Source organism: Cryptomeria japonica, chromosome 9 (assembly GCF_030272615.1).
Source record: "Cryptomeria japonica chromosome 9, Sugi_1.0, whole genome shotgun sequence".
NCBI classification, from domain to species: Eukaryota; Viridiplantae; Streptophyta; class Pinopsida; order Cupressales; family Cupressaceae; genus Cryptomeria; species Cryptomeria japonica.
In genome coordinates this window covers 522,811,594-522,828,052 of record NC_081413.1, presented here as the reverse complement: position 1 = coordinate 522,828,052, position 16,459 = coordinate 522,811,594, and the positions used below count along the sequence as shown (strand labels likewise).

The window sequence follows — 16,459 nt, the reverse complement described above, 5'->3', positions numbered from 1 at the left end:
AACTCCCAGTCACAAATGATCAACGCCCTCAGATGCCTTCAGGTAAAACAACTAAAGAGATTTGGGATCTCTTGAAGGATCTTCATGAAACATCCGACAAGAGCCAAGCTTTCTTTTTTAAGAATATGTTGTTCTCTATCATGATGGATGAAAAGACTTCTATCCAGGCACATATTACGAAGATAAAGGACATCCATGACCAGTTGCAAGTTATTGGCCGCACCATGGCTAAAGAGGATATGGTAGTGATCACGCTAAAAAGACTTCCCAGATCCTACGAGCATTTCATTGATACACTCAATATCTCTTCTACTAGTGTTGATTTGAAGATTTCTGATCTCTGCAACAAGCTTCTACAACAAGATAGATGGAAGTAGCAGTTTGGTAGTAATAGTGTTAGTGCGGAACAAGCGTTTATTGTCAGGGACAAAGGCAAAGGCGAGTCCACTCAGCAAAAAGGACAATGCAGCTCTGAGGAGGGGTTCACGCAGAGATTCACATGTCACTATTGTGGTGGACATGGGCATATCCAGATATTCTGCAAAAAGAGGTTGGCTGATCAAAAGTCCAACCAGGGAGGGTCTTAGGAGCAGTTGCAGGCTCATGTTGCAGAGCATTCTGAAGAGAAGGAGGAGTCAGCCTTCTATGCTTTTTGATTTTGTCATCGGATGGGTTTTCTGATTTTTCTCCACAAAAAATCATGGGAGAATTTTGTTTGATTTTACCTCAAAAATCAGGGAGTGTTGTTTTACCACGTGATGTCTATTGTTTTGTCGCGTGAGGTTTGTTGTTTTACCACATGATGTCTGCTATTTTGCCACGTGATGTTTGATATTTGGCCACGTGATGTCTGGTGTCTTGCCGCATGATGACTGGTGTTTTACCGCATGATGTTTGGGGTTTTACCATGCGACATTTCAGGGTTCTATTCGATTTTCTCCTCAAAAATCGTTTCAGGGTTTTAGTTCCTGTTTAGAGTTGGTTGATTTTTCCTCAAAATCGTGGTTTCAGGTTTCAATTTGGTTACCCAACATCAGGTTGGATGGATTCTGGTATTCTTGGTCATTACCACTTTGCAGATCCTAGGAGGGTCTCTGCCGCAACAAAGTGTTCTTTGCATTTGTGATCAAAAGACATGCAGTGTCTTCTGTAGGGTAGTTCATTGATAGAATGACCATTAAGGGAGGATATTAGAATATTTAATTAGTATTTTAATGGTCATTAGTGTAATTTTTGCTTTATTTGGTTTTCTATTTTTGGCTTCTATTTTTAGAAGTAGTTGTTTCTTTTTAGAAACATCACCGCTTGTAATCGCCTATTTAAACAGCTCTACAATTGAATAAAGTAATCCAATTATTTTTCACTAACACTTAAGCTTTTGCTATTTTTAAAATCCTTGACTCAAATCAGAAAATTATTGAGAAGGTAAAGTGAATTGGAAAGATTTAGAAGATTTGCAGAAATGAGCTGATAGTTTCCAAAGAATTAATTAGATTTCATTGCAATCTTTACCAACGTTCATGAATTTGTCCATATAATTTACAAATCTAAAAAATATCAGAAATGAGCAGATAGTTTCAGAAGAACTGCGCAAAGTATCAATTAATTTTTGCAAATCCATTCAAAAGAATTGCTGGTATCAACCAAATACCTGTTAAATATAATGCATCTGGTTGAATTACCATAGATATTATAATTTAAGGCTCCAGTAAATAAATATTGCCAGCGTAAGTCCCTTTGTGAAAACAGTTAAATACAATGAACCCTGAGTGACCCTAGTGAGTCAAGACCTGAAAATCAAAGCCTTGGAATGTAAAATTCTATTTGGATTTAAAACCTTTCAAAAGACATAGGATTATGTTATAGAAATCTGTGTGTTGTGTGTGATTAACAGCCACATCAACAGTTTGGAATGGCCATTCATCTAAGAATTTCAAGGTTAGCCACGGTTATAAATTATTGCAGAATAGAGATTTTCCTGCTCTTAGAGATGCACCTATTGATCTTGCATGTAACTCAAAAGCTACTCCTAAATGCAATGCATTTGTTCGACTGGGTGGGGCAGACAGAATTCTCACTTTTGACAATCTGTGGAAAAGAGGCTTCCAGAGCCCTTCTAGATGTGTCCTCTACTGCTGTGACGAAGAAATGGCTGATCATCTTTAGCTGCATTGCTCTTATTCTCAAAATATTTGGACTTCTAGTTTAAATATGATCTGGAAATTTCTTGCTAGTTTGAGCCATCATATTTCTAGCTGGCTGAAAGGAACTCCGCACCTGCATTCCTCTGGAAAATTGTTTTCTGTAGTACCTTGTGGAGGCTGCAACTGGAATAAAATCAATGAATCTTCCAAAGTTCTTCTCTTCCATGGGAGTGTTGCTTTTGTAAAAGCTCTGACTAGGTTTTTACTTTTGTGTGGGTTTGCCTGGATAAAGAAGAGAGTAATCTTTCTTGTCTTGAATAAAAGTACCAGGAAGAAGTGGCATTTAGTCACTCCCACCCATGTTAAAGTGATGTTTGTTCTTGGAGGAAACATAGATTAGATTCCCTTTGGATCTCCCACAAGGCTGACTTCATAAAAATGGGCTTTGGTGGGGATGCCCATGGCAACCGTGGGGAAGCAGGAGCAGGAATGGTTTTTTGCTTCCAAGCAGAGATTTTGTCAAAGGTGCCTCTGGTTTTTTTGACATTCACGAATGAACAATGAAGCAGAAGTTGTGCTGCTGTTAAAAGGTTTAAGAGTGACTGTAGCCTCTGGGTGGAAGAACTTGCAGGCTAAAAGGGATTCTCTTGTCATTGTTAATGACCTTGTAAAACATCAAATTCAGAATTGGAGATTAAGTATAAGTGATGAGGCAAGAAATCCATGTAGTTCTTTTGATCATGTTCAGATCGGCCATTATTTTTGTGAATCTAATTTGCTTGCTAACAAGTTAGCCAATGAAGGGGCCAATCAATGCCCCTTCTCCTCCAAACTTAGGTCTTGCCCGAAGAGTGGGATATCATTGATATCATTTGCCACAAAACTGTGCAAGTAACTGTGCAAGTTAAAGATGTCATTTCCCTAACTTCTGGTCCCTGTCCAATTTTGGTGGGCTTTGCTATACCTTCTGTTTGTTTGGGATCAGCAATGATTTGTGAACTCTGATTTTGTGTGGAATCCTTGTTCTTTTTTAGCTCTTCTTCTATGGGTGGGAACCCCCTATAGAAATCTCAATCAATGCATCAAGAAAACCAAAAATAAAATTATATACTGGTTGAAAACCATTGTTTTATAAATATCTGTTTATACTCTACAAGGCTCTGGAAAGAAATCTTAATTACATTATATTCAAAGATAGAGATAATCAAACGAAAGACAAAGGTAGATGCGGAATTTATATCCAGTAAATTCAATTGGTATGCGATGCCTTGAAAGTTTGGAAAAATTGTACATGTCTACAAACCACTTTCCAGAATTTCAGATCCTACGACCATTTGTGCCATTAGTTTACTGAATTCTGTCGACTTGTTGCTATACATATCCAGAGAGAACTAACAAAAGACAAGGTATCCTGTCAAAAGTGCGTATGACAATCAATCCAGGACAACCTACCCTGCCAAAAGTGCGTATTACAATCAATCCTTAATAGACTGGCATGTTTCTGCTGCGAAAAACAAAGAAGGGGGTTGAAACTATATTCTATCTACTTGTGTCTTGTCCTCTTCCTTGAATGTGGCTATCCTGAAGTTGACAACCAGAGGGCTGACATCTACTCAGTGTGTAGATCACTATAGCTAATTCTTATCAGTTCGTCCCTGTTATGAGAAATTAACACCAACTAAATAGAATATGCTTCCGGATATCACGAACCAGAAGATGGCACCTAGGTATTTTCATGGAATTACAGATCTAAAAATGAAAACATGAAAGCTCAATCAAATGTGAAATCATCATTGCTGTTATGAATCTAAAATATTTAAAAACAAATCAACAGTATTTTCATGTCATACCCGGCATTGAATATTATAGGTGGGAGAAGATAAATGAAGAACAGCTCTTCACTGAACACTAATATATGAGAACTTTTTCCTTTGCTAAAAAGCAATACTATTATTCCAGTACAGACACCCTGTAAAAATTAAAAAGAATAGAACATTAAATCACTGGTTATTATTGTCTAGCCAAGAATAATAAAGCAACTTAGCATACAAATCAATACTAACAAGAATCACTGCTGTGATAGACTCGTTCATCCATCGGTTCTCCTCGAGAAGATGACCAATTACAATGCAAGCACAGAGAAGAGTAACCATTAAGGTAATTGCAACCACTGAAGAGTGATCTGATGTACTACCCAGCCCCATCCTCACCAAAAACGAACGCAGCGGCCCCATTTGATCAACCACAGAGGGGTCAATTGGAACCCCCATTTCTCTCCACCACAGTAATCAATTCCTATTTCAATTCTGGATCAAACCCACATCAACCAGCTTAGGAAGGCACTATTCAGATGAAACCCACATTAATAGCTAGGGAAAATTTCATCAAATGAAACCACGTCAACTACTTAAGAAAATTCTTTTCGAATCAAACCCACATCAACAAGCTTGGCAAAATGCTTTCCAAAACAAACTCACATCAACTGGTTACGTATTCAATAATTCAGGCATACCCACCTGAACTTCTCTGTTTATAGAATCGAGACAAATAGCTGAGCGATCGGGTTCGACAAATTTAGTGCAGGAAAAGTGAAATTAAAAAGAACTAATTGTAGAAAGACGTTGTACAATTAAATTAGAGGTACGGACACACACAGGTTGGCGCCTCGCGACAAACGGATACCCAGGTTGGGGTCCGAGGGGTCTGTCACAGAGAATTTTGTATTCCTACATTGAACTCCAGGAATATACTTGTGTAATTTTCTATTGTTTCTCTAAATCTATTAGAATTCGACAATTAGGTCATTTAAGTCTTCTAGAAATTGAAATATATTCACAATACTTTTAAATTTTTATTTATTTATTTTTTAAGGCTTTGGATGCGACTCCCGTGGAAGTAGATGGACCTTTTTATCTTCAGACGATGCAAGGCTTCTCTGTTTGAATTGCCACCCGAGCAATTTCTATTGCTTGAAAATCTGTTTAGGGGATAATGTGCAGTGAAATTACGCCATCAACTCACATGTATTGGAATCGGCATTAGTTCCATAGGAATGAACAGCCCATGGCGATTCAGGATAAAAGACCAACAAGATCTGTGCGGTATTTTTTTAATGTGAAAATAATTATTATTATTATTGTTGTTGTTGTTGTTGTTGGAGAGGAATGAGTGTTAGTTGTAGATTTTTATTAAATGAATGAGGAATGAGAGTTAGTTGTAGATTTTTATTAAATGAATGGAGGAAGGAATTTAAAGAGTTTTGATTATAAGAAACTTCTTAGTCAAATTAGAAACTTCTTATCCATGCAAGTAAAGAGTTTTAGGTTAAATTGTCTATGTAGAGATGATGATGCATCTAACAAGACAAATAAGTGACATTTATTAATTAAATTAAATGACCACTTCTACAAATTAATTTAGTTGGTATGATTTAATCATTGAATGTTAAATTATGATTAGTCTTTGAGTTATTTGATTGATTGAGATAGATTAAATAATCTGAAGTAAAATAGATTATAATAATTAAGATGGATTAAGGGTTTATTTGTGAGTTGACATGATGTTGATTTTGATTGTTGAGAACTTGTGATAGAAAGTGGAAAGTTAAAATATAGAATTGAATTGGTGAATAAAAATGTAAAATGACTAAATTTTAAACTTTTTAGATATTGAGATGTGATTACAAGGGTGCTTTTGACTAACTAGTGATTACAAGGGTACTTTTGACTAACTAGCATTATTTTTTTTTGTGAAGTGTGATTCTATCTAATGCAAAATTCTAGTTATAGTACATATTCACCACAAAGTGCACATACACATAAGAAAGTGTGGTGCTAGAGAGCATCATTGGCATCCTAGGGGAGAGGACCAGTACTTGAGCATGTATGAATAGTTTTGAGGGTTGTTGACACTTTTTGATCTATTGGGTGAAAAATTTGTAAACTGATGAAGGTTCACAAAATGTGTGTTTCACGACAGCACATGGGATGATATCTCTCAGAAGGCAAGATATAATCCCTCTTAATTATAAGGGAAGGCTCCCCCTTTCTATTGCAATTACTTTCTATTTTATCTACCTGCTAACTTTACACTAATCCAAGGTACATTAACAACATAGTCATCTTCTTTCAAAACCAGTTACATCTAATTCTCTTTTAAGAACATATTTTTCCTTAACTTAAACAACTTGAAAACTTGCAGTAATATCAAACTAATATATCTAGGAAGTAAAGTGTCTGTGAAAGAACAAAGTCTTTCATTACTTCCCCTTTTTTTCTGAAAATGGCCTAGGGACAGAGATTACATATACCCAGGAACTCAAAGATTATTTTTGTATACTAAAACTCCTATCAACCACTGTAACCCAAATATATTGTCAGCTCAAAGACACGCATATATATTAAAAGATATTCTACTCTAACCAAATAGTTTGTATAGCACAAAGACTCTACTTTTTATCTTTTAAATAATAACTTTAGAGATATCTTATAAAAACTCAAAGACTTAAAGCAATTTTCTTTCAACTAATCTCCAATTTCTGAATTTCCAAAGTAACTCAAAGATTACTTGCAAAGATTCAAAAACTATTCAATATTCAGCACCAATAATTATATCCAACTTTAATCATTTAAGAACATATGATACCATTGACATAAGAACATTCATATCACATAAAAGATGGTACTCAAAACAAATTTTGAATACCAAGCTACTCTCTTTCTTGATTAAATTGCAAATTTACAAAATGAACACCAAGTCTCAATTTGCTCTTCAATTTGGAAGAGTTTCGTTGCATAAACAAAGATTGAAAAAAGATCCTTATTACAATAATAACCCTCATATATATAGAAGATAGGTGCAACATGAAAATAGGAAATTATAATTTATTCTAAGAATAAGTCAAAAGAAGAGTTCAATTTGACTTAGGACTTGTGCACTCAAAAGGTGCATATGAGCAATTAAAAAATGACACCTAAGGTGTCGATTGATATAATCAAATGCCACTAGGAAAAACATATGTCATTTTCCTCAAGTTGAATCTCCCTTCTGGAATTTCTCAAATTTCTATAAAGCATTCTTCATTTGAACTTCATCAGGTCCCTGAGTGTTGTTGGTGATGACCTTGACCCTGGTGATGGAATCTTCTAAGTCGGTGCAGCACTAATTATGTTTCTTCAGAAGTGAGTTAAAAAAATCCAAGATGAACTGAAGATCAAGTAGTCTATCAATTGAGGACAAAAAAAACTCCTCCCTATCAATTTCATCTACATCAAGCACCTTTTCATTCTGATTGAGAAAAGCACATGGGATTTCAAAGATCTTTGCAACAATTTATTTCTTCTTGTCTGCACATTCTTTTTGAGCCCTCCTCATATCCTTGACTAGGCGCTCTAGGATATTCATTTGGTGTTCTAAGTCCTCTCGTTGCTCAATGTACATGCGTCGTGAGGGAATAACACCATTTTGTATGAGATCATCTAGATCATAGTCTTCAAATTTCAACCAGGCTTCAAAATCATTTTCTTATGTTCCAAGTTCTTGGGAGAAGACCTCTATGGTGCTATCTACCTTTGTCTTCACAGCATCAAGATTGCTAACAATGGTGCAGGTTGAACTTATAAGTTGTATTCCTTGGCTCGACATTTGATCCATCCTCTCTCCTATAGCTCTGCTTCGTGATGTTGCTTGTTCAGCCCTTTTGACAACCTATTCATCCAAAGATGAGGCTACTGGTTCAACAACTTCTGAAAACTTAGTCACTTTGATAACAATTGAGGTGAGTTGCTCAATTCATGCCTTGAGTTGATCCCTTTTGACCTTATCTTCATAATACCTGGTAACAAGAGCCTCCACAGCTGATATGGCATCACCCAAAGAGGAATCATAAGTTTGCTTCCCCAAGTCAATCCTTTGAATGACATAGTCTGAATCTTGGACTTGACCAATAAATGCATCTGGAGGAGGAACAACAACCTCAACATACTTGTTCTTATTCTTGTCAACCTTTACCCTTGACAAATTTTTAGCTTTTTTGACAGTCTTGGGTTTGACAAGAACAAGTTGACTAAAATCAAAGTCTTCAAGAGAGATAGCTTGCTTCTTTCTCTTTGGCGCATTGGACATCAACCAAGGTGGTAAAGTTGAATCATCATCCTCACTTGCTACCACATCCTGAGAGAGATTGATAGAATCCTAAACGGTGGTGGTTACAATAGGAGATGTCATGGTGACTACATTGGTGGGATTTTCAAGAGGTGATTTGTTGGACCTAGAAGCCAACTCATTCATGAGTTTGTCAAAATCATCTAGCATGGTTGCAGAAACTTCAAACAACATGGGAAAAGTTGAGAAGACATTCTCAATGTTTTCATGAGGAGTATCTAGAGCAGACTCATTTTGCACTAGTGGAAGATATGTGAATGACATTTGGAGGAGCAACACAAGTAACCACTGGAGGCTCTAACTCAACGGTAGAAATCGGAACCTGTAATGTAGATGAAGAAATAGGTACCTAGGGTAAAGACTTATCTGCTTGTGGCAACTCTTCTTCATCAAATTCAGCATGTTCCTGATCACCTCATTATCCTTCTTCCAATTGATCAACATCAATCGGTTCTTCATAAAGATGTTCACCCTCCACATGTTCATTGGATACTTTTTGACTCTTATGTCTCATGAACATTAGAGGTTGATGGCTCTCCTTGTTCTTTCCCTTTCTTAGTTCCAATTGTAGACACCTAAAAATGTCTCATTGATCATGTACTAATTATTCATCTAATTGATTAAATAATTTTTTATTTCTTTAATTAATTTAATTAATCTTATTTTTCTAAATTCATATGTTTTCATCATATTACTAATTATTCCAATTTCTATCTTCTCGTCAATTATCATTTAACCCTCTTCTAAATATTAATTAAATATTTACTATTTAATTAATTATGATTTTAATCCTTTAATTTAAATAATCTCTATTATTTAAATAAATTCAATTTATAAACAATTAAATAGTTTCTTTAAATTATTTAATTAACTAATTTATTCTTCTAAATTCAAATTCCAAATCCCCAAATTCTAATTTCGTTTAATTTCATTTAATTTCATTAATTCCTCAATTCCGAATTCAAATTCAAATTCATATTCTTCTAATTTCTTCTGATTTCAAATACATGTGCATGGTTTCAAAAATCAAATTGAAAATCAAAGTCAAGTTCTAAATATATTTAAATAACAAAATTGAATTTAAAATAAATTCAATATTTGAATTAAATCCCATGCAAAGATTAAATTGAAAATCAAAGTCAAAGTGCAAGCACATGCTAAATTAATTAATTCAATTAACTAATTAGTTAAATCGTTATCTTTCCAATCTCTATTTCTATCTTCCACTTTGTTTTTTATTTCCAAAAAACTTTCAATCAATCAACTATTCAATCTATTTTAATTGATAAATTCAATTAATTAATTAAATGCATCATTCTTTAATTCTCCTCCAATCATTCTATTTCTATCTTCTAATTAGCTTTTTCTAAATAAAGCTTTCTTTGTCATCAATCAATTATCCTCCAATCATTCTTTTTCATCTTTCCATCAGCTTTTTTCTCAATCAATTAACTCATTTATATATTCAATCAACTATGTTCCACCTCCAAATCAAAAGTTCAACTATCAATTAGCATGTGAGCTCACCTGAGTTCCACCTCTTAATCAATTTGTTCCACCTCTCATTCAATCCTCTCCAATAATCTATAAATTAAGCATTCAATCTCCATTTTCAACAATCACGAACTTTGAATCTTTGTGTCAATTACAGGTTGTCAGCGCAATATCTAAGAGCCATCAAACCACAAAGAAGAGAAGAACAATGGAAGTCATGATGCACAATAGGAATTTTTATATTGTTTAATTGATTCTATTATGCATCTATTTAATTGGTTTATGTTTTGAATTGCTTGAATACTTTTTGCAGGTTTTGTACCGATTTCAAAAGCGGAATCAAACATCATGCAATCGCGCAGACATAATCATGCAATCACATAGATAGAATTATGCATTCGACTTGTCAGGGTCACGCATTAGTGCTGACACCTCGACACATTCGCCAGACAAGATTACATGTTCGTAGTTAAAATTTAGGGTTTTTGTTTATTGTGTTTTTTTGAGTTGCAATTCTCTGTTTTGTCCAATTCGTCATTCAATTATGCAAATCTGGAGTTTTTATCTATGTATGATGCTTTACATATATATGGTATCTAATGGCTACAAAGGTGAAATTCAGGATTTCAGATTCTAGATCAAGAACAATGAAAAGAAGACAACAAAAGGACTTTCATAGAGCATTAAAGGTTGAGCTATGAGAAAAGGATTAAATCTACGAAGTTGCTTGATATTGTTATAGATTGATTGTTTTCGATTACATACGCAAATATCATATTATTCAGGGAACCTCCTTGAGATTCTAGATATTCTGTTGATACAGGCTGATTGATATTTTTTGCAGGTTTCTGGTAAAATTTATGCTTTTTGATAGGGTTTTTTAATTATTTGTTTGTCTGTCATGCAATCCCCTTGTCAGTTTCACTCATTCACTCTATCATATTTACACATTAGTTCAATCATCATAACGCAATCGTCTAGACATTATTATGCATTCGCTCTATTAGGATCAAACATTCGTTTAATAAGTAGTTTGGTATTCTGTTTTTATGTGGGTTTTCTAGTCACCGATTCCCTATTTGTAACGTGTAGCGAAATTACAGAGAAGGCTTGATCATCCTAGATTATTTTGGAAACCACTAACAATTTGATTGCAGGATCCTTTAGGGTTAAATCACTTCTGGATTTTGGGTTTAGAATTGACATGCATGATATCACACTTCAACTTGGTGCTTAAAACAAATCTGGTTAAAATTGACATGCATGATCTCACACTTCAACTTGGTGCTTAAAATAAATCTAGATTAAAATTGACATGCATGTTCTCACACTTCAGCTTGGTGCTTAAAATTTATCTTGGGATTAAAATTGACATGCATGATCTCACACTTCACTTTGGTGTTTAAAATGGACATGCACATGCGTATTTCACACCTCAGTTTGGAATTTAAAATGAACATGAATCAGGATTATCAATAGAATAAATCAAACATTACAATATTAAGGGAAAAAGAACTTTTTGTGTCTTGGGTGGACCTATTGTTTCATTAAGTACCTTTCCACCCGCCTTCGGGGTCTTGGGAGAGAGGGGAAGGTGATAACGACACTAGCTTTTTACTTTTAGTAGTGAGGGGTATCTTTGAATGGGGATTTCATCACCCCACAGAGGTACTTCGAATTAGGATACATTGGGGATATCATCTCTCCCAACGTACTCTCGAGCGGGTTTTTCAAGCCGCTATATAAATATATTGGTCAAGCGGCTAGAGTGTTGACTGAATTCAACGTATGCAAGGGCCTTCCCTACACTGATAAGCTTGACTAAAGCCTTAAGTGGATTGCTCTGAGAATTCATCGTTGGATCAAGACCCCTTTGAAACTTACAGTAAGAACCAACTTAGTAGCCCAAATCCCACATTCATTGATTTCGGGAGTGTGGATTGTACCCCATAGATACCCTTCATGTATCTTGCATTATGAGACATAAATTCCTCAGTGATAAGATCTTCAGATCTTCGGGGTAAGAGAGACTGGCATGCCCGAGAAGTGTGTGTCGTGGAGTGGAGCCATTGTTGCCAGACTCTCTATCTGTTCACCTTGTTTCGGTATTTTATTGTAAGGGCCTCTTTGAATGTTTTCCACTTTCCAACCTAAGATTGTCTTCTGTGTTTTTATGTGTATCATTGTGCTAGACCAGTATTGAGTCAGTATTTGGGATATTTCAGGCCCTACCTTGCATATCTCTGAATTCTCAGAGTTTTTCATAACATAGTCCATCCAGCTATACTTATCTTCAGACAGTGTTCTCAGAATTGAAAAATAGACTTGTTCTGCAAACAGAGTTATTTGAAACAAATTCTACCTTGAAACATTTGACAAACCAACAAACTCCAAAATTTTGCATACTTGTGACCATAAGCGTTCTTAAAGTCCTTAGTCCTTGCATAGTCCTCATTATCGTCCTCATTTATGTCCTTAGAATTTGCATAAGTCCTTGCATAGTCCTAATTATCGTCCTCATTATAGTCCTCATTTACATCCCTAGGGTTTGCATAAGTCCTTGCATAACCCTCATTATCATCCTCATTATAATTTACATCGTTATAATCTTTGCATAAGTCCTTATTTTTGTCCCATTAACCTCAAATTTTATTTTAGTGTCATTATAATCTTCATATTACTCCTTGTTTAGAATCCATATACGTCCATCTTGGTCCATCATCATTTGCATAATCATCCTAGAAAGTCATAGAATGTGTCCTAATGGGCCTACCAGGTGAAGGTTTTCTCCCCTTCAAGCAACCTGATCTGGTGTCGAACAATGGTCAATGAGAAATCATTGACGGCTTAGATAACTTGGCTTGGAAATTAAAGACAAGTGCACCTCAGTACATAGGGGTCGAGTTTGAGCTAGGTAGAGAGTATAAAACGGCCCGTAAAATTGATAGATAAATTGTTGCATAGCTTCTTAGACAAGAACTTGAAAAACTTGCATTGCAAAAATCTCAAAGTACTCAACAAGTTCAGCGTCCTAATCCCTAGTAGAGAGTTAGGTCTAGTGTTGCATACCTCACTTTTTGGGTCTAGAGTCTTGCATTCATACCCAAGGTCTATCATCATCTTTATTAGGTCCCAAGTGTCCTCATATAGAAGTCTTAAATGCCAGTCACAAGGTCACAAAAGGCAGAGACTAAAATGGACTCAAACAATGACCCATCAATTAACCCTACTTGGAACAGGGATACGTCAGGCAGTCAGAACTCTCAATAGTCAAATCCTTACATCATACCGATAATACATGAGCTACAAGAAAACTTAACACGTGAGGAAATTGAGTCAGCTCAACAGGACCCACATGTCCCTATGATTCTAAACACTATTGTAAACAATCACAGGGATAAATATCTTTTGTTGTTATTGCAAAATGGTGCCAAGCTACCTCAAGGTTTTGATGTCACAACGAACTTACCACCAAGGATTACTTTAGGTCAAAAAGTAGTCAAGTTCCAAATGTAACACAAACACAAGCTATGACTTCAAGTTCCTCCCAAAATGCATCAACATTGTCAACTCAAGCAACTTTTGTGTCAAATACATTCTCAAGCAAGTGCATCTTCCTCAACAATGAATGTTAGTGCACAAATGCATGCTATCGTAGCTTCTCAAACTACACCACAAATATCAAGTGCTTCAACACCAAGTCAAACATAAGCTTCACATGTTTCTCATACAACAAACGCAACTCAACCTTTGGTTTCCTACTCAATAGGTTCTACATACAGTCATCAGAACATAAACCCAGGTTCCGCTAATAAAATGAGTGCAACCCAATCAAACATGGGTTCACAATTCGCTTATTGCATAATACCCACTGGAAGCCACAACATGTAGAATTACAGTTATGGTACATTTCAACAACCTCCTATTTATACTACCACAAATCCTTTTATGGGAAATATTCACGCACAAAATGTACCACTGACTCAAACAGAAATTCTAACCCAACAAATATAGAATCTACAACAACAGGTGACAACTATGCAAACTAGAAATGACAAAAAGAGCTATACGGTGCAGGACTTAGGTCCTTATCCCTTTGATCATACAATATACATGTCAGCTTTCCCTCCACATTTTGAAACACTGAAATTCAAAAAATACCGAGGGAAAGGTGATCCTAGAGATCACATAAAAGAATTTTTCATAGCATGTACAGAAGTTGCAACTTAAGACACTTATCTAATGATTTTCTAAAAAGTCTTAGAGGTTCTGTCTTGGAGTGGTTTTTGCATCTCCCAACCAACGATCACATCATGGGGTGAACTAGCTGAACAATTCATTACTAACTTCTCACATAACATTGATACCCTAGTTACATTGATGGATCTATGTGCTGCAAAACAATATAAAAATGAAACATTCTCATCCTTCTTACAAAGATGGAGATATCTCTACAAAAGATGCAAGACTATTATTCTCGAAACTGAGCAAGTTGACATGTTTTCAGAGAACTTAATCCCAAAGATTAAGTACCCAATACAAATGCAATGTTTGACCACATTTAAATAAATCACTGAAAAGGCCTTAAAGTGCGAGAAGGGACTTGTAGAACAAGGTATCATAAAATATGGAATTTCTCTAAACAACACAAACAATGATAAATCCATGTTCTAGTCAAGAAACAAGAATGTGACCAATGATGGTCCGGTATACACTTGTACAGTGAATAGAGCTCAACTGATTGTATCTTTACAAGGACCAATTCAATCATCTAGTCAAAATAAAAGTCCACATACAAAAAATAACACAGTGTCAACAAAGGCAAACGTTGCACAAGCTATAAACACAAAATTCCCAAGAATGAGCGCTCCAAGAAGGAACTACACACCACTAGGTGAGATCATTGAATCAGCGTTAAAGAAATTAATACAGACAAATGGGATCACTTTACCAGAGGTTAGAGTGTATGAACGAGTCCTTTCAAACCTACATGGTGGAATGATAACAATTTTTGTGACTATCATCGTACGAAAGGTCATAAAATTGCAAGTTGCTATAAGTTGAAGAACTTAATTCAAGATCTGATAGATCAAGGTGATATTGCAATTGACACCAACAAAACTTTGTGAAAGACAAACCACACCATCTTTAAAGACCCTTTTGTCAAACATGACAAACATAAGGCGTCAACATCAGGAACACAAGACAACACTGCTAACTACACAAAAGTCTCATATGACTATACCATTCATGTTGTTAGCTCAGGAGATGTAGTAAATGTTGATTCACAAGAAGAACTTGATGATGATGAGCACGATCAATGGACTGATAACTATGATAACCAAGTTTGCATGATGTCAAAAGCACTGAAATATGATAAAGATGAGAATCTTTGTCTTATGGGTTGGGGGCAAGAAGAACCACCTTATTCAGGATGGTTCAAAGATGAAATTATAGCACAAATCATGGATGTCAGACTTGCACATGATGACTATAAGATGGGATATGGAATAAACCTTGATAGCACAACATATGTTGAAGAAATGTCCCACACAAGAGATAATACAGTGGCAACTATCACAATAAATCCAAGAGACAAAGATTGTGCAGTAATTACCTTGTAGATCAAAATTAACCTTGCAAGGAGTACCATCAAATCAGTCACCCATAGTAGGGAACTAAAATGTGATCGAGTAGCTGAAGAAAACCCCAACATAGATATCCCTCTTTGAGTTGTTGTGTATATCACCAAATCAAAGAGTTGTCCTAGATAAAGAACTTTAAGATTCAGTAGTCGATAGAGACATAGATGAAAATGTTTTCCAATCCATGGTAGGGAATCTGGTTGATTCTACCCATATTGCTTTGATAGAATGGGATGTTCCTGATGATAGACTTTTCCATAATGATCCACTACATCTAGAGGCTTACATACATAAGAAGAAAGTCAGAAGAGTACTCATAGATGGAGGAGCCGGTCTTAACATCTGTACACTAAAGTTGGTCAAGGCATTGGGTTATTCCAAACTTCACATTTATCCTACAAAGAGAGTAAATATCAAAGCATATGATGATGAATAACATCCTTCAAAAGGTATAGTCACATTACAAGTACAAGTAGGACCTATCACATTAGAGGTTATCTTTCAAGCCTTGGATAGAGAACTGGGGTATAACATGCTCTTAGGCCGCCCATGGATTCATGTCATGTAGGTTGTACCTTCAACATTCCACCAATGTGTTTTAAGTTCCCATACAACAGTATTGAAATCACCATCCAGGGTGATCCCAACCCATTTCAACATTGTAATCACTTAAAGGCAAGTGTAGATAACCAAGTACCCATTATTCAAGCAACACCACTTACTGTACAAATGGATTCATTGACAATCACAGAAACACAGAAAGATACACCTACAACATCTTCTTTACAGATTAAGGATGTTGGTTGTAGGGTGTAGTACCCTCCTCGATCAGACTCTTTTTGGTCCTATGTTTGACTTCAGTTGACTATTCAGTGAAACATTATTGTATATTGATTCAGACTTTATGCGATGTTATTTCATGCTTTTACTGGTTATGCAGTGTATGCTTTCATTCAATATTTCATTACTTATGATTAATGTTATGTTTATGGATTATTGTCATGGACTGACACT

The 16,459-nt window shown here is 35.5% G+C and overlaps 1 protein-coding gene across 5 annotated transcripts in view; it reads right to left on the bottom strand.

Annotated features, from left to right (window-relative positions):
- LOC131077033 (sodium/hydrogen exchanger 1) overlaps positions 1–5,225 on the bottom strand; it is a 182,190-nt gene extending 176,965 nt beyond the window's left edge. For 2 of the 5 annotated variants that reach the window (XR_009113518.2, XM_058014392.2), the window contains exons 1-3: positions 4,661–4,947; positions 4,208–4,450; positions 3,995–4,113 (exon numbers count right to left, since the gene is read on the bottom strand). Coding sequence is in view for 4 of the 5 variants with exons in the window: in XM_058014392.2 (XP_057870375.1) it covers positions 3,995–4,113; positions 4,208–4,414 (326 nt within the window). In the remaining variant the exon portion in view is untranslated. The other 3 variants (XM_058014396.2, XM_058014395.2, XM_058014393.2) reach the window with 3 other exon arrangements.
- Positions 5,226–16,459: the final 11,234 nt, after the last annotated feature.